The 19805-nt window shown below is 45.1% G+C and overlaps 1 protein-coding gene across 1 annotated transcript; it reads right to left on the bottom strand.

The window, feature by feature from the left end:
- Positions 1-17036: 17036 nt before the first annotated feature.
- On the bottom strand, positions 17037-18635 carry LOC142572940 (uncharacterized). Its single transcript, XM_075682400.1, has one exon. The coding sequence runs from the start codon at positions 18472-18474 to the stop codon at positions 18118-18120; it is 357 nt and encodes a 118-aa protein (XP_075538515.1). The 5' UTR covers positions 18475-18635; the 3' UTR covers positions 17037-18117.
- Positions 18636-19805: the final 1170 nt, after the last annotated feature.

Raw genomic sequence — 19805 nt, 5'->3', positions numbered from 1 at the left:
CTCCTCTTGCGGATGTCTGCTCGCCTGGACCCTCAGCCGTCGCCTAGCTGCAAGGGGGAACTACTGCTCGTGGTGCGTGGCACACTTTAAGCTCAGGGGAACACTCTCGAAACACCCAGCTGTCAAAGCTAGTCTGGCTTTGGGGGGGGGGAAAGAAGACTGAGCCTCTGTTTGTGGTCTTGTTTTCATTCTTGAACACCACAGCAGAGCACGAGAACCCACGTCTCCACAAAGTATACCAGAGAGATAGAAGAATGCCTATTATACTAACCCATAAGAAGGGAGATGTTAAAGAGACAGTATACCATTTTTCAAGGACCTTCTGTTTTGTAGTGCAATAGCTAGGAAACCTACCATTCAATGTGTCTAAGCAGGCCGTAGTTTCTTTGGAAAGCAAGCAGAAATTTTCTTACTGAATTTTTTTTATCTGCATAGTTTCTCCTTGAAACTGCATAGATGCCCACAACACTGACTACTGGAAGTGATGGCAATGCCATGCCGGTAAAAGTGAAAAACTGGAATGTTTGTATTAAACACTGAATTATGGTCCTATAATGTGTCCTTAGCATGTAATCATTTGCATAAGTCTAATTTTTTGTTTTCTGCAGGTGCTGTCTGTGTAGTCTGTGCCTTTCAGTTGGTGCTGCTGATAAAACAAAGGCCTTTGCACGATAGTCTAGCAGGTACATTGTAGCAAAGAATGCCTACACTGGTGGTGTGACGGCGCTGGAACGCCTTATTAAAAGTACAACAGATTTTCAATATCGTGAATACGCAGCGACCCTCGCATTGCTCCCACAATGCGACTCGTACTCCTGCATGTCACCATGTAAAGAGGACAATTGATGCACCACTCCGTTCACAAAGGCAGCGCCACTTTTCAACACGCACTAACTTGAAACAAAGAAATTACTTTATGACCTGAAGAAAAGCTAGCAGAAGCACATAAAATACAATTTCAAGCAATGTATCTAAGCAAAATAACTCCACCTGCTCAGGTTTTAGGTCATGTGACAGCACACAGTTTGGTTTGCACTACTGTTTCCCTATCAAGGTGCCACATCATTCTTACAGGCCCACTTTCAGAGCCAAAATAAAAATATATTTCCTTGCTTATAAAATAAAGGCATGCTCGTTTACATCCATGTGACACGATATTCTCATTCTCACCACAATACAAAGACATGTCCCGAGCAGTAGACAGTCACTTTAAAGAGCTTGCTTTGAGCATTACACAAAATATTCACTGAGATAATTTTAACTAGAATCGGGGCAACACTTCAGTCAACCTAAAGAACAGGCCCACTTCAGAAAGAGGTACTCTACGATGGATCACATCCACGTCATCAATAATTGAATTGAAAAGCTTTTATTGTATAAGGAAAGGGTCATTAATAAGGTAATTTCGAAATCTGAAGAGTACAACCAACCTTTCTATATGACTTTTATACATTATGAAATGATTAAGTAGAGAAACCATCAGTCATGAAGGCATTGTGTAATCAAGGAGTACAGGAGGCATATGTGAACATTGTAGCAAATATTGTATCTTTGTCAGAAGGCCAGTAACCTCCCTTTGTCCTGACCCTTGGGCAATTCTAGGCATTGTCCAACAGGTTAAATTAGTGAAATGAATATACGCAAGGACGCCAAAGCTACCTCAATTAGCCACAATAAAAGCAGAAAAATACTGCTCAAGCAAGGGGCCGGGCAAGGAGACAGAATATCTCTAATGGCGTCCACTGCATGCTTAGAAGTCTTCAAGACTGGGAAGGCTTACGAGTGAGGATCAACGGCGAATATCTCAGTAACTTTCGATTTGAAGGTGACGTCCTCTTCAGTAGCACTGCGGGCGAATAGCAACAAATTTATTGAGAACCTCAACCTAGAAAATGTAGGAGTGGAGTTGAAGATTAACACGCAGAAGACAAAGATAATGTTCGATAGCCTGACAAAGGAACAGGAATTCAGGAGCACCAGTCAGCCTCTAGAGTTTGTACAGGAGTATGTTTATCTAGGTCAATTACTCACAGGGGACCCTGATCATGAGAAGGAAATTTACAGAATAAAAATAGGTTGGAGCGCATATGGCAGATGGCAGGCATCACCAAAACCTGACTGGGAGCTTACTGCTTTTCTTGAAAAAAATAAAAGACTGTACAAGTATTGCCTCCTACCAGTACTAACATATGGGGCAGAAACTGGGAGGTTAACAAAGCAACTTGAGAACAAGCGAAGGACCGTGCAACGAGTGACGGAATGGGAAACGAATTTTGGTGTAACGTCCAGAGACAAGAAGACAAGCGCGTGAATTAGAAAGCTAACAGGGGTCGCCATGTATTCTAGTTATTAGATTATTAGAGGAAGAAATGATATTGGGGGGGGGGGAGGAGGGCTTGCCATGTAATTGGCACAGGGCAGATAAACAGGGGTCCATTAGATTTACAATGTGGAGGCCAAGAGAAAGAAACTGTAGTTGAGGAAGGCAGACAATTAGGTGGTGTGATGCAAACAAAACATTTTCAGGCATAATATGGGGTCAGCTGGCACAAGACAATAATAACTGCAAATCTCTGGAAGAAGCCTTCGGCCTACAGTGGACATGAATAGGCAGATTATGATAATGCACTGCGCTAGTGTTAGCTGGTACTGCAAGACTGCCACAAGAGGTTTCGATAATGCAATATGTGTTGGGTTTCTCATGTTCGAAACTGCACTGCGCTTGGCACGCATATTGAACTGGGCTTACAATTTGTAGCGATGCCTTTTTCGATGCTAATGCCTTTTCACATTCGTGGGGTTCCACCTGGGGCGAAGCGTCACTTAACAACTTACGAATGCGATAATTAAGCGACGAAAGACGTTAGCATTGGGAAAAAGGACCACTAGAATATAGTGGCTCTGGTCTCATCATACATTAACACAATTCATTTTTTGCAGCACTCTCGATGAATTGGGGATTCATGGAATAATTACTGTGTCGACAGCTATTCAATAAGCAACAAAAATGAGATAATTTTCTTTCAGTAACTTCGACCCGTCACCATCTATTGGCATAGTTTACGATGGAGTGTTTGTTTAATAATAGGGAAATTGACGACAAAGCCATGACAAGTAAGCACTGGCAGCAAGCATGCAAGAGGAACAGGGACAGTGTTATTTCATCCATTTGTTCTGCAACCGACATACCACAGTTCCCAGCAAAACATGGCTGCTGCCTTCAAGAACTGCAAACTATGGTCTATACTGTTACTGCTGGTGTTTCAGCACCCTGTCACAAAGTTCAGACATGCTAGTTAAACCACGGCATCTGCATTAACCACGTGGTCAAGATAACACACTTGAAACAGGCAAATGGCAGTGACAGTAGCAATAACGGTAGAATGGTATACATCTTTTCCACGGCAATCCTGTGGGCGCCGCCATGTTATGTGGTGACATATACATTGCTTGCCTCGGCTGCTTCCATGTTTACAATGGATGTCCAAGAGGCCGGTGTGGCTCAGCAAACCTGTTTTGACAGTTATTGTAGACGGTAACCGGGAGGACAACACAAAGCTTTGGCCATAGCTTCGGAAGATGTTGAAGTGCTTTCGGAGCTCATTATGCTTTGTCCAAACCGTGCAAGCAACGTACATGGTACTTGTACTAAAGGCGGGGCTAGAAATACTTTTCAAGCTGTCCAAACTTTCCGCTTCTGAATTAAATCCGAATTGGTGTCTTTTGCTCGTTATTTGCCAATCACTTTGAAGCAGCACCTCATGTTTCTGACTTAGTGATGTTCCTTGGCGTGGTTACTGTCCGATTATTTTCTGTCCAATCGCTCGTGGATGTGCTTAGTCGCAGCAAATTTGTTCTTGACGCACACTAGGCTTGGAAAGTAGACATTCTGTAATTTGTATAATAGCTTGTAGCAAATATGTGTAATTGCTAATGACTTGCTCACTCTGTGGACCGTGACGAAGCAGTCAGCTTCGCATATTCGTGTGCTATCAGTGTAGTCCATCACCCATGCTTCGGCGCATTTATTCAAGACTGCACCCCTTCAATTATGCTTTATACGTAGGCTTAATTTTGAGTGTGAGTGGAGGTGGATTTGTGCAGATAATGCAGGAGACACTTACTGTGCCAGGATGCAGCGCTGCTCCCTTTGTCACGGTGCAACGAGAGGTGCCCGCTCTTGTACACATTGTGAGGTTGAAGTCCTTTCGTTGGAGGTTAGCAACGCTGGTGGATGAGTTAATTGTTATCCTCGAGGAAATTCATGCATCACAAAGGGCTGGCAACACAGGGAGTCCTTGTGCAGCAGCGGCCCATGAACTTGGCCACACAGATTCATTCCATTCCTTAATGTTCCAGTGACTATTTTTGCAGTCAACTACAGCACAAATGGTGCACAATGCATTCATCATGATCATCAGCAGCCTGGTTACGCCCACTGCAGGGCAGAGGCCTCTCCCATACTTTTCCAACTACCCCGGTCATGTACTAATTGTGGCCATGTTGTTCCTGCTAACTTCTTAATCTCATCTGCCCACCTAACTTTCTGCCGCCCCCTGCTATGCTTCCCTTCCCTTGGAATCCAGTCTAACTCTTAACGACCATCGGTTATCTTCCCTCCTCATTACATACCCTGCCCATGCCCATTTCTTGATCTCAACTGAGATATCATTGTTCGCTCACCCAATCTGCTTTCTTATCTCTTAATGTTACACCCATCATTCTTCTTTCCATAGCTCGTTGCGTCGTCTTCAATTTAAGTAGAACACTTTTCGTAAGCCTCCAGGTTTCTGCCCCGTACGCGAGTGCTGGTAAGACACAGAGGTTATACACTTTTCTCTTGAGGGATAATGGCCACCAGCTGTTCATGATCTGAGAATGCCTGCCAAACGCACCCCAGCCCATTCTTCTGATTATTTCAGTCTCATGATCCGGATCCACGGTCACTACCTGCCCTAAGTAGATGTATTCCCTTACCACTTCCTGTGCCTCTCTACCTATCGTAAACTGCTGTTTTCTTCCGAGACTGTTAAACATTACTTTAGTTTTCTGCAGATTAATTTTCAGACCCACCCTTCTGCTTTGCCTCTCCAGGTCAGTGAGCATGCATTGCAATAGGTCCCCCTAGTTACTAAGCAAGGCAATATCATCAGCGAATGCACAATGCATTAGCTATCACCAGTTGCATTCCTGACCGCTGATCACACAGTGGCAGGGTAGCAGTGATTTCACATTGTGGGAATCCCACTGTCGCATGACGATCACACCCGCGACAAGTTCTTTGTTGGGCGTAAGTGCTAGCAGGTTTGGGGAGAGAAGCCTTCCTTTTTTGAGGGTGGCACACGGGAATCGCTAACAGCACCACCGGGCGTGTCATGAGATTCCTCAGATATTGTCCGAGTCTCTCTGGTCCCCAGCAAGCGGCGAGTGCAGAAGGTTTCACCCCCACTCCTGTTTTCCTGCACATGGTTAGTCAACCACATTTCTGTCATGGCAATCGCCGCGGCCACCCATATCCCAGCTAGCAAGTCGGAAGCCCTCTTCACCTAGTGTATTATTCTCTTCGAGGGAACCCTCGGTGATGTTAACTATAGCTAGCTGGCCAGCTCGTAGTGCTAGGTGCAATCGTAATAAGTGCTTTCCAAGCATACACGTAGTTGTTGTCCATTGTTTCTATGAGCTTGTACTGTACCACAGTTAATGGACACGTATGTGCCAACTGCGGCACGTGGTGTGCAGAGGCATAGTGCCATTGGCATCCCCCCATGTCCCAACAATATTCGTGCACTTTTGCTTCAGGCACCGTGTGGCATGCCACCAAAAGCACCATCTTGTTCTGCTAGAGTCAACTATTCAAAAAAAAAAAAAAAAAAAGAAAGGGTCCGTAACTCTATGTTACAGCTCTTACCAGGACAAAAGCAGACAAAGGGACCCCCGAGGAAGCATTAAAACTGGCTAATGTAAATTTAATATACCATTTTCATTCTTCAGGAAAAGTCTGACGACTAACACAGAAAATGAGAGCCAAACTTGCCTTTGTTGAATTTTGCACCCACCAGCATGTCAATGCAACATCACAGATTTCTGGGATCTATTCTTGTGCATTTGGCCAATTTCTGTGCAGGGAAAAAAACATTCTCATAAGAAGCAAGGCTTAACCTGTAGTTCATTTAGAGTACAGTGCAATTCATTTATCATAAACTCCCCCGAAACAGAAGTCAGAATCTACCACATTACAGTTAGCCGGTGCAGCAACTTCAATATGATGCCACGAAAAGTTTACTGTTTCGGCATTCTTTTCTTGACTTAAGTCTCCGCTCTAGGCAACACTAATGTATTTGGTGTTTCAGGTAATCTACTGATTCAGCCCAACATTTTTGTCTTAATTGCCTATTTCACAGCCACCTTCCCTTTCTTAGCTCTCAAGGTCTGTCGATATGTTTAAACTCTCCCAGGAGCTGCAGACAAATATGGCAGGCTTGCCACAACAATGCGCCCACCCAAGATCCTGCCGAGGTAAAAGGCCTTGAACACTGAACAGGAAAGCCATCCTCAAACAAGTTTGCAATTCCAACTGAGTGTGCTCAACTCACTTCATCTGCGCTATTTCAAATGTTTTAACTATGTCACATAACTAAGTTTAACTGATCAATCAACCAGCCATACTGTCAGAAGCTCACATCGCTGTGCTTACAAGGTCCCTGAGGCACCTGACAAAATGAATTTCAGGAATAGCAATGATATTTCACCCAAGGTTCCATATATGCACTGCATGTTCTCTACATTCTTTTATTGTCATTTCATAAAATAATGTTCAATAAAACCATCATCATTCCCAATAGCCGACTGCATTCGGCTTCAATAACGGCCGTGTGCTCGAATCACATTATGCGTGTTGATGTTGACCGGTGCTTCCACAATTGCAGCCTTGAACAAGTTATTTTAGCATTGTATGGCTCCTCTGTCTGTCAGATGATCTCCAGGTTCCTGTGGCCAGCATGCAAGACGAGCAGGATAGTGCATGGCTACAGTTCTATCTTGCTGAAAGCTGCTCCTCTGGAATAAATGTTCTAGACAAGCGACACAGGGGTTCATGAAGAGCCAAGTGCCTAGACGTCTATATAGTTTTGCAGCCGTGTCCTCGAACATCTTGCACACCCCGAGTGAGCAGCACTGAAGTGCATGCCACATACCCCATGGCGAACACAGACATAGAAAAGCTATGCCACGTGAACTAGTTCAGCAGTTTCCCAATGCAGCAGCAAAGTTAAAGGGACACCATACTAAAAAAAATATTAGTTGAGCTGTATTAGTAAACTCTCCTTATAAAATACCAAACCATGTTTGCCATGCGAGGATACATGGCAAGCCAGAGACAATGCAAAAACAAGCGAAGGGTGCGCCGCCCCCTTGAAGTTCCAGCACCTTCATGCCACGACGCCTCCCGATTTTGATGGCATCTGCTAGCGCATAGTTAATTTTTTGTGAGTAAAAACTGACTACATGGTATTTTAAAGAAGACAAGGACTCATCTTGGAAAGTTTCAAGAACTTTCGCTACGCCATGTCGTCTCGACTATGAAAGAATACATTGAAATCCAGCATCAATCACACTGATGTAGCTGCGCTCTGGTTACGGCACAACATAAAAAATATGGAAACTTTGACCTTTATTTCTTTTTTCACTAATCAACATATTTATTTATATGCTCTCAAGGCCCGAGGGCATTACAGAGAGGAGTGACGAGTACATATGCAGTCATTGGCAATCTTCTTGAAATTAGTGGTGTCACAGATGGCAGATGGAGGCGGGAAGATGGTTCCACTCATCGGCAGTGCGTGGTATAAATTATTGAAAGAGTTGGAGTTGCATGGTGGTACCCCCACCTTCATTTGGTGATCAATGTGAGGTGAAATGTAGGATGGGTGAAGGAACAACTCATCTTTAAGAAAGGGATTAGTGTAGATAATCTTCAGAAAGAGGCATAAGCGCATAAACTTACGACGCACTGCGAGGTCTGGCAAACCGAGTGTCAGTTTCATTGATGACACACTTGCGTGACATGCATAATTGGATACAATGAAACGGGTGGCCCTGTACTGAAGTGATTCAAGAAGGTTTGTTAAATTAGCTTGACCAGAGTCCCAAATGGAGTAGGCATATTCAAGCTTAGGACGTACCAATGTTTTATAAAGCGTGACTTAATGGGAACAGTCACACTGGAAAAATTTCCGTAAAATTAACAGTTTTGAAAAACTACCAGTATAAGCTCGGTTACCTTTAGAAGTTTGCTAGACGAAGCGCATCGTAATCAGCCTATTTTATCCAATGCATGATAAATGCAACTCTCAGAAATCTCCAATTACTACAGCCCCCCCCCCCATCAGTTGACTTCATCCTATGCCTCTGAATTTCCTATTATCACACAACTTTATCCTCTGCCAACCTTGACCGCTTTCCTTCCCTCGGCACCCATTCTGTCAGATAGGCCATCGCTATTCTACTCCATGCATCACATGACCTCATCACCCATCCTTTTCTGTTCCACTGCTTGTCGCGCAGTCCATCCAGTCAGATAGGCCATCGCTATTCTACTCCATGCATCACATGACCTCATCACCCATCCTTTTCTGTTCCACTGCTTGTCGTGCAGTCCATCCAAAGCAAGCAAATGGGTGAAGGATTATGCCACGACAGCATGTCCTATTGGAACAGGCTTAAACGCATTTGGCAATGCATCCTGTATTCAACGGCACACAAACAAGGCACAACTGCTTGACTTGTGTTCTGTACAACACCAAGACATTTACACAATGCCATGATCACATTTGATTCAGCTACATGAAGGACTCAACACAATGTCTTAGTAGATAGAGCCCTAAACACGGGCAACACTTCTATCATCACTGCTTCCAGTGTCCACTATCTTATCAAATCCCTGGTGTGTGTTTTGAAATTGGCTCTTGGAACTGTCCATGCCCTTTGACGTTTGATACATTTTGGTGGAACAAGCCTTGCAATTTATGCCATTCTCAAGCACAGCCCGTTACACTTTTCCAAGAAGCAGCAGCCACATTGTGGTACTTCAAAAGCACGGCTTCCCAGGACTACAGCAGAATGTGCTTTTGCAACACTGCATTCTTGAAGCCCCCCCTCCCCCCCCCCACTTTTTGTCCATAGAACATTCAAAACTGTCACAGTGCTATGAATTTCACAAACACTTAACTACCTCTACACCTGGGCACTGCCAAATAGATAAATGGACTAACACATAATTTCCACTAAAAGCCATTCTCAATTGTTTTATTTTGTCTGTGGCTTGCATGCATCCTTTTAGCAGCAAGTATGTCTCGTCAGGCGTCAGGCAGGGAGATACGATATCTCCGATGCTATTCACAGCGTGTTTACAGGAGGTATTCAGAGACCTGGATTGGGAAGAATTGGGGATAAGAGTTAATGGAGAATACCTTAGTAACTTGCGATTCGCTGATGATATTGCCTTGCTCAGTAACTCAGGGGACCAACTGCAATATATGCTCACTGACCTAGAGAGGCAAAGCCGAAGGGTGGGTCTAAAAATTAATCTGCAGAAAACTAAAGTAATGTTTAACAGTCTCGGAAGGGAACAGCAGTTTTCAATAGGTAGTGAGGCATTGGAAGTGGTAAGGGAATACATCTACTTAGGACAGGTAGTGACTGCGGATCCGGATCATGAGACTGAAATAATCAGAAGAATAAGAATGGGATGGGGGGCGTTTGGCAGGCATTCTCAGATCATGAACAGCAGGTTGCCATTATCCCTCAAGAGAAAAGTGTATGATAGCTGTGTCTTACCAGTACTCACCTACGGGGCAGAAACCTGGAGGCTTACGAAAAGGGTTCTACTCAAATTGAGGACGACGCAACGAGGTATGGAAAGAAGAATGATAGGTGTAACGTTAAGGGATAAGAAAAGAGCAGATTGGGTGAGGGAACAAACGCGAGTTAATGATATCTTAGTTGAAATCAAGAAAAAGAAATGGACATGGGCAGGACACGTAATGAGGAGGGAAGATAACCGATGGTCATTAAGAGTTACGGAATGGATTCCAAGGGAAGGAAAGCGTAGCAGAGGGCGGCAGAAAGTTAGGTGGGCGGATGAAATTAAGAAGTTTGCAGGGACAACATGGCCACAATTAGCACATGACCGGGGTTGTTGGAGAAGTATGGGAGAGGCCTTTGCCCTGCAGTGGGCATAACCAGGCTGATGATGATGATGTCTCGAAGCAAAGCCCCAAATAGGCAAGGAAGTTGTTTCTAATGCATAAAATGTACATACATCAGTTTCTCAAACCTTGGCCGTGCTGTCCTGCTGGAGAATTTCTGTCCTCCAAAAGTGCCAGGATGGCGAAGTTTGGTTCCTTCGGCCACTGGCGGCTGGCAACATGGCTCATTCACTGATTCCCCCGCAATATATGAAGCGGGATATATAGGCCAGCCAGGCACCACTTCAGTTGGGCACGACGCAATTGAAAGGATGGGATGCTTACCGTTGCTGTTTTTCCAGGTTGGTTACATCAAATATGCATCTTGTCTCAAATGTGGCCATTACTGCCTTGTTGTGGCGTTTGTTGTTGTTCTTTTCATTCTGGTGTAAGAAACCTGCATGTTCTTGCTTTCGGGTGATATTGAATCAAATCCTGGCTTAGTGTCCAACAAACACTTGAAATTGTCCTGGAAACTGTGCGTAGGCTAGAAGTGGATCAGAATACATTAATCGGTGAAATTAAGGGGCTGAGCGAAAAGCAAGATACTGCTGAAAGAGAAATTAAAAGCTTGACAAAGAGAGTGGTCACTTAGGAAGCACTGCTCGTTTCTTATGCCCCCACACTGTCCAACGTCTCTGACCATGCTACTACTAGGTTCATTTGCCAATCAACTTCTGGCTGTAGTGTCAAGGTGTGACAAAGCTGAGAACAGAATGCGACGGTGCAATCTGTTTTCTTTATAATTCCTAACGAGGATAAAGAGAGCTGGTCACCTACAGAAAGAAGAGTTATTGCCCTGTGCTCAGATATGATGGAAATCACAACTGCTAATTCTCAGTTTGAATGCGTGCACCGGATAGGAAAATTTGCTTCAAATAAATGTAGGCCAGTAATTGCCAAGTTCAAGTTTTTTAAGGATAAGCAAGAAATTCTCACTAGCGCACCTAAGCTGAAGAATACTAGGCTCTCTATTAGAGAACATTTTTTGCTAGCTACGCAAAAGGCACGTAAGAAATTGCGTCAATTCGCCACAGAACAGAATTGTCCTTACAAATTGAATGTCGACAAACTTCGTATCGATAATACCACTTATATTTATGATAGTTGCTCCGATTCCGTAAAACCTGCTCGATAGCTAGTTGCCAATATGCGCAACGCTAAAGTCAAGCGGCCACTAACTTCACGTGCACTATCACTTTCAGTATCATTTACTAACATCCGCAGTCTGTTGCCTAAATGTGCCCTGCTTAAATCATATCTTGAAGATAGCAAGTCTGATGCATTGCCGAGACCTGGCTTCACGCAGATGTATACTACTGTGAATTTTATTCTAATCAGTACCCCATTCACCGCCATGAGGGTGCACATAAGAAGGGTAGCAGCCATCAATACAACTATACCTTCTTTTCTTGTTGACACTTATACATTTTACGGGAAGTCACTGATGGGCGTTTGTTATCGCCCACCTGCCTCTGGACCGCCTGTTCGTGTCTGATCTTCATAAAAGTATTTCCAGGGCCCTTGAACAGTTTCCCACTAACAAAATCTACCTGTTTGGGGGATTTTAATTTCCCTGATATTAATTGGTCTCGCTTGTCTTCATAGAGCAGTGATTCAGGTGATTCTGTTGAGCTGCGTTTAGAGTTCACTCTTACCCAGATTGTTCCTGATCATCAACCAATAGAAGATCAAGACATCTGGCCCGACCGCTGAATTACTCTTTCTAGAGCAGTAAAGTTTACTTCCTCCTCCTCCTCCTGAGCCCACTCGCGGCACTAGTGTATTAGATCTTATTCTCACAACAGAGCCACACAGTATAAGCCCTGTCGTGCAGCTTGACGGCTTTAACGACCATAGCTTACTGCAGTTCTCAACTGATATTCCACTGAAATTTGCTTGTGTTGAACGTAAGGTTATCAGGGATGAAAACAAGGCAAAATACGGAAAAATGAACAATTAACTTGAAGTTTTCTTTCAGAAAATGCATCTTCTATCATTGACAAACAGGTCTGTTGAAGTAAATTGGAATTCATTTAGAAATGTCGCTTCTATTAGATAAATATGTGCCACTAGTCACTATATCTAATGACAAATTAACCTGTGGTTTAATAAATCACAAAACTCAGAAATAGAAAAGGCTATACACTTCTGCTAAACGGCTATCATGTCCCTTGTCATGGTCTAAATATAGATTGTTTAAAATCTTACTGTCTTGCAAAACGTGAAGCGAACAAGTAGTATTTTTCCCACGATCTGCCCTCACTTTTACACACCAACCTTAGAAAGTTTTGGTGAGCTATCTCTCCTGATCATGGCAGTAATACTGTTAGATTACATAACGCTGAAAATGTTCCTGTCTCTGCATCTGAGTGTGCTTCAACTTTCAATTCATTTTTTTGCTCTGTTTTTACTCATGAAGACTGCTCCTCCATTCTTTGTGTCTACAACCTTGACTATCGCTTCATGTCCCCCATCAATATTAGTGTTGAAGGTATTTCAAAACTAGTATGCGATATGTAAAGGTGTCTACATCATGTGGCATTGACAGTATTAATTCTAAAAAACACATTGGCTATGTCTAGTCGGATTTTATACTACATTTTTCAGCAGTCTTTATCAACAGGTCCTCTTCCTGCTGACCGGAAGATATCCAAAGTTATTCCGATATTCAAAGATGGAAACAGACACTCACCTGGTAACTACTGCCCCATTTCGCTAACATGCATTTATTGCAAGCTTCTCGAGCACATCACTGCCTCCCACATATCCAACCATCTTGAAGCTAATAACTTTTTTTTTCAAGATCAACATGGTTCCGTAAAGCGTTGTCTTGCGATGCTCCACTATTGGAATTTACGCCAGATTTACATTATGACATGAAGAGCAAAATAATTTAGTCTTTCTCGACTGTGCAAAAGCCTTTGGCAGAGTTGCTGTCATCTAATAGTTAAATTAACTGCTCTTAGGATTGACTCATTAACATTATCCTGGCTTCGCAATTTATGTAATCGGCAAGTTTGTGTCTGCAAATGACTTTGCCTACTCCATATCAGCTGTAACGTCAGGTGTACCCCAGGGTAGTGTACTAGGCCCTCTTCTTTTCCTAATTTTTATCAACGATTTGCCCAGCAACATTTCCTCCTGCATAAGACTTTTCACGGATTGCATAATCTACAGAACGATTGACTGTCATGATGACCATCTAACTTTACAAAACAACCTTCACCTAGTTAATCAGTTTCAGTTGCATTTTTGGCCACACGGTCATTCAATAACTGCATTGCCGCGTGCCATCGCACTATGGAATAGCCTTCCACACGATATTGTTTCATTAAAAGATCCTGCCAAAATTCATTAACAATTGCTACTTCAGATGTTCTCTTGACTTTGTTTTAAGACTTTGTACTGTATTGCATTCTCTTGACTTCAAAATTTTTTTTAATGTTTACCAGTGTTTTTTTTTCCTTCCAATGTACAAACCTATTTGTTACTCCTACTATGTAGTTAGTTCTTTTGCCTTATTGTCATTCTTCCGTAGCCCCCTTCCCTACTCAATGCCCCTCTGAGCCTGTAGGGTAAATTGAATAAACAAACAAGGAGCCAGGCCCTTTGAGTTGAAAGAAGGATGTCCGATACATCAAGCAGTTGAACATTTAATTAAGACAAGCACTTTCCCTTGCACGCAATTTCCTAACCTGTCATGGTCAGCACAGCGACATTACGACATCTCCAAAGCTAATCTGCCAGACCACTCTGTCCGTGCACCACTAAGTACCAAAACACGAGACAAAGGGAAAACAACGGTCCTGCCGAGTTCGGGCAGCATCATTACAGCTTTTTGTGCTATCCTGTCACGATGCCAGACCACTTTTCAATTGATGCCATCAAAAGTTTCTGCCAGAGTCCACCATTAGCAGCACGGCAAAGGCTCTTGCCGTCAGCAACAGGTCAGAGGCACATCCTTTCCACTCGATTCACCTGCATTTTCCAAACTATTTCAGGAGCTGCTGGACTTCCGATATTCCTTTCACCTGCTCAGCATGGCGGCACCCGCACGTCACCATTTGTGTCACACAGTGCAGGCCTTGTGCAGGATAAGTTCCCTGCACTCGTCAGAGGCATAAGTCGGCACGCATACTCACGAGCACACCGACTCGTGCTCCCACCATGGTTACTACACGGCCTTGAGGTGGAGCATTAGCGAGCAACAAAGGGTTCACGTGGACGCGAGGATGAACGGGAGCGAGTGCCGGTTAATGCAAGTATCAACGCGAGTGATTATTGGCGAGTGCGAGTGGATGTGCATATTAAGAAATGGTAGGCGACCCTAACCTTTGACTTCGGCGTCTTTTAGTGGCACTCGCAATTGGCATTGGTATTCTTTAGGTTAACTTTAGGCGAATCAACACACGAACCGAACACAGGCAACTGTTTTCCATTAATTAGCCAGTTAAATATTATGCGACCTTCTTGTAACATCACTTCTGTTTTCCAGGAGTTCGCTAAAGTCGTGCTCACGTGGCATATCTCTGAAGTCTACGATTCTGTGCTTTGGTGTGTGGTAATCAGCAATTTACAATTCTAATGATTCCAGAAATTTCAGTAACTCGTAACTAAATTTAGGCTCTATAATGAAACCCATAAATTTTGTACTGTACTATTTTCTTTCTATATTTTCAGATTTATATTGAATTTTACCCCCGGTCGTCTGTAATTTCCAATTCGAATTATTCCAGACTCTCCAGTAACAACTTAAACCATGTAAGGCGTGCAGACAGACACAAAACGTGGACAACACGAATGCATTCGTGTTGTCCTCCTCTCGTATCCGTGTCTGCACGCCTTGCCCCCTTTTTTAGCATTATGAATCCTTACCAACTAGCTCAGCTTTCCATCGTTTTAATGAACTTGCAACTTATGCTCCAATATATATATAGAATGAAACCCACAAATTTTGTACTGTACTATTTTCTCACTTATTTTGAATTTTATTCCCGGTCATCTCAGGAGGGTGAACTGGAAGTGCTGCTCAAGAAACAAGTGTCGCTCGATGCTCGTGCCAATAAAAAACATTAAATTGTGGGGTTTTATGTGATAAAGACAATCTGATTATGAGGCACGCTGTAGTGGGGGACTCTGGAAATCTTGGACAACCTGGGGTCCTTTAACGAGCACCTAAGTACACTGGTGTTTATGCATTTTGCCATCAAAATGTGGCTGCCGTGAGCAGGATTCATTCTCGCGACCACATGCTTAGCAGCCGAATGCCATAGTCATCAAGCAACCTTGACAGGTTATGCGCGTATGTATGCAAAGAAGTGCCGGCAAGTGTTAATGTAAGCAATGGTGAATGAAACTGTTGGTGAGCACGAGTAGGAACAGGACTGCATGAATGTGAGCGAGCGCATAGCACAGAAAAATACCGGCACTTGTGAGAGTATCTGCTTATGCTGCCAACTTGCGTGCAAGCAGTATTGTGCCTGCTCAGGAAGAGCAAGAACTGGCACTGAACCAGCAGCAAGTATTTGACAAAGTGCACGGCAATTCAAATGGTCCAAGTTTTAACTGGCACTCTTTTCAAAGGAGTATCAATAGGAATAGAGTGTGTTACACTTTCTTTTAGGTAACCAAACTCCATAATTACCTTACGAAGCCTTAATTTTTCATGAATCTTGCTACAGCACCTTTTGAGCAATGTGTTCAAATGCGCACAAAGTGCAGCATAAATACAGATGTCAAAAAGGCGGCAAGGCCAAACGTCATTGAAAGCTGCCCAAATGACCCTTCTACTTACACTCCTCGGACACCGGGGAGCCCGCTCCACTCTCTTGGGCCCCTATTAAGTTTTCAGCTGCAGTCCAATTTGCATGTCTGGTGCCACAAGGCCACCAGATAATGTTCAGGAGACACTACTTTCTTTTCAACACCCAAAACTGTGCTGCAATTGGCAGGCACATTCAACTATTTGCACTAGAAGGCAATGCAGTTTGGTGCACTCTGAAGGAACTGATGCTCCATAGCATACTTACTGGGTCAACAGTTTTACAATTAAACGAAGCTATATTCTGCATTTCATTAGACTAAAATTGCCATTTTTCACCGGACAGCAATTTTGCACAGAGGCCACACGCGGAAACATTCCGCAATCGTAACTCCAGACCTTTCGCCTTGCAACATTACAATTCCCACTAAGTCTGCTTCCTTTTTCCCCATGCTCATGATCACTGACAAAAGGCCTCGAACTCAAAATTTCAAACTCAAGATGGCACAAAAACTTCAGTTGGCTATGCTGCTTGTCTATTCTTGCACAAATGCAGCCTGGGTCACGGACAATCTAGTGCACTTCCATCCACGGGCGACCTCGTTCAAGCAAAGCAACCAAACGACAGTGGCTGAAGCAGACGGCCAGCGTAGTCAAAACACGCTAACCCAAATGCGAGTCACCTGTGAGCACCACCAGCCTCTCTCCTCAAAGCAGGTTCTCCGCGCAGACGACGTGGGTGTTACAGGCTACAGGGCAAGGGGGGAGACAAAAGGGGGTTGGGGGTGAGAGAAAGAAAGAAGCAATTGTTCATACCCAGACCAGTCAAACCCAGCGGCGTGGCGAATGCTCGCACAGCGCGTTACCCCCAATGGTTGCTTAGTGGTGGTTCCCGAGGCATTGCCATGGGGCCTTGCCACACAGCCCTAGAAAAAAAAACAGGAGAGAGAAAGATGTAGTCACTGGCTCCAAGTCGTGATTGCGACAGGCCGAGCAACTTTTTCCAACAAAACCACAAGTCGAGCTGCTGCAGATCAGCCTTTTTCTCTTTTTTCATTTTTATTGTCCTCGCGTAGTGCTCCCTGCAACAACAACTGCACGGCACACTAAAATCATCAGCCTTTGGAAAGAAGATTGTACATGAGGCATTTCTCTTTTCTCGTTTTATACACAGTCAAAGAAGGAAGGAGGAAAAAAAAATTAAAATAAACGCCAGTCCTACGCAGCACACGCGCACACAACACACATGAAGTTTTGTTTTAAAGAAAGTTTCTGGAACACAAATGTCCTCGAACAAGCTCCGTTACGTAAAGCCGCAAAGTTCAACCCTCTCTATCTCTTCGGAAATTTTCTTCTAGCATTTTTTTTTTTCGTTTGCCGTATTCGGCGCGCCCGGTAAAGGAGCTAAAAAAAAAACGTAAATACACGAGCCCACATCGGTTGGCACATACCGACGGCTCCGAAACGCCACCACAAAAACACGTTCAGTCAAGTCACCAACGGAGATCAGGGTTAAAAAAAAATCCGGGGGAAGGGAGGTTTTGGAAGCCAGCGCACGAAGAAGGCGATGCGAACGACGACTCGATGACGTACCACTGCTCGAAGAGGTCACCGATCTTGTTTTTTCCCTTCTCCGTCGCGAAGGCTGCCGCCACGTGTGAGCATCCATTGTGGCGTGGCTAGGCCTACACGAGTACGCAGCATCCACCATTTTTTTTTCTTTCTTTTCAAAGATGGACGCCGGCGCCGGCAGACGAGGTAAAAAAAACGAGGCCAGGGCTCAGCTTCCTCGCACTGCTAAGCTAGGGGAAGCGTTTGACGGCTCCGCCTATCCGGATGAATGGCGCAAAGGAACGCAAGAAAAAGAAAAACGAACGTCGAATGGTGCTCTGTTTCAGAAATGGAAAGTAATGCGATGACCGGAGGAAACAAATGCAGTCCTAGCGTTAACCGCCACGAGACTTGGGGAGGGGGGTCGAATGCTTTTTTCTCTTCACGGCAGGCCTAGAACGATGACAACGCAACAACGAACTCTTGTGTGCGGCGGCGGAGGTTACTTTTTTTTTTTCTTTATCTCCGTTCTGCCTGGCTGTCCCGCGCGCGCAATTCTCACGGCTTCTCGTCGCAGTCGCGCGATATGTGGCCCTGTTTGCCGCAAGTGTAGCAGGTCTTGCCGTCTTCGGGGCACTCGCGGGCGATGTGTCCCGCCTTGCCGCAGTTGTAGCAAGTGAGTCGGCTAGGGCCAAAACCACCGCCGCCGCCGCCTCCCATGCGGCTTGGCGGGCCTCCGCGCATGCCGCCGCCGCCGCGGCTACTGCCGCCACCGCGGGAGCTGAACCCACCTCCGCCACCGCCGGAGCGGTAGGAGCTGCCGCCGAATGATCCGCCATAGCTGCGGTCTCCTTGCGGGCACTCGCGGGCGAAGTGGCCGGGCTTGTGGCAGGCGTAGCACTCCTGGCTGCTCATGTTGACGGTTGGTCGGTCGTCTGGGGTCCGGGAACCGAGTGGTGCGATGTCTCCGTAAAGGTCGGTAGCGGGAAGCGGGTCCGAGAACCAAGGCAGCAACTCGAACGCCAACTGACACCCACCGACGCTGGCACGAAATGGAACAAAGAGGGCCTTTTGCACACGGACCACTGGCACAGCTCACGTGGTACTTTTTCTGCACACGGCTCGCAGCGCGAGCCCCGCTCGTCACCAAGGCGTGCGCGTTGTCCCCGCTTTGACCGGCCGGCGCCAGTGGTCAACCGAAACCAAGGGAAAAAAATGTTTGATGTTCCACGCGCATATATGGTGATAGCTCGATGCTGCTTTCGAACGCGCGCACATTCACTGCTGCAGCCACGACGCGCACAGCTGACGAGAAACGGCCGACAGTGCGTTCCAGCTCACCTACTCCGTTGAGAATACAAATCTGGAAAACCGCACGGTGGCACGCGAACAGCAAGATGAAACAGGCCCGAAAGACTATTTATTTGCCCTTGAATCGGTGGTCCTGCGTGTGCCTTTAAAATTAGCGCCTCCGCAACGACTGAGGCATTTGTTTACGACAGCTGAGGTCGTTACTCCGAAGGTGCGTCGTCCGCTCAAGGCCGCGAAGACCGTGTAGTAGTGCTATCCGGCTGCGTGATAAGAAGCGCGAATAGCTGTAGCATTTCGACATCCTGCATTGCGCAATGTGTCTGCTCTACACAGCAATTCCGCGCACCGGTGTGTAACGAGTTGGACGACCTCGTAACTTGAACGTGCTTGAGAGAAGCAAGCGTATGTACGTCATTTCTTGCGCAACACCGAAGCGCGCCAGATTGTGACAACTACGTGAGGGGAAACCGAAACTCAATATGAGCCACTACAAAATTTGTCTAATTCATGAAGTTAGTGCAGCAATGAAATAATAATCTCCAGAATATAACGAAGATCAACAGAAAATGCTGGGGTTTTTTTTCTTAAGGGTGTTTGGCCGGTGTTCGTGTTTCGTTTTTTTTTTTTTTCCCGGTGTGTGCGTTTCCCCGCTAGTCCAAGCTGTCAAAACGTGGGCGATTGCGTGGGTAAAAAGCACGGTAAAAAACGTACAGCGATGTTTTTTTGCAGACTCTTTCCACATTTTGCGTGGCAGCTGCTGCGGTATCTCAGCGGATATATGTGTGGATACGCATGCACATGCGCCTAGAGGCATAGCGTGTCCATTTCCCAATGGGGAGGGGATGTCTAGAACCGAAAAACTGCCTTGAGGAAGCACAATAACTGTGCATAATGGAATACCTGGGAACCGCCGTCAACCCTACTATGCGGTAACA

The sequence above is a fragment of the Dermacentor variabilis genome, chromosome 2 (assembly GCF_050947875.1).
Source record: "Dermacentor variabilis isolate Ectoservices chromosome 2, ASM5094787v1, whole genome shotgun sequence".
In the NCBI taxonomy this organism is placed as follows: domain Eukaryota; kingdom Metazoa; phylum Arthropoda; class Arachnida; order Ixodida; family Ixodidae; genus Dermacentor; species Dermacentor variabilis.
Note: the sequence above shows the minus strand (reverse complement) of the source record. Positions and strands in the feature narration are given on the sequence as shown.

Coding starts and splice junctions, on each gene's coding strand:
- LOC142572940 (XM_075682400.1), bottom strand. CDS start 18,474: ATGAGCAGCCAGGAGTGCTACGCCTGCCACAAGCCCGGCCACTTCGCC.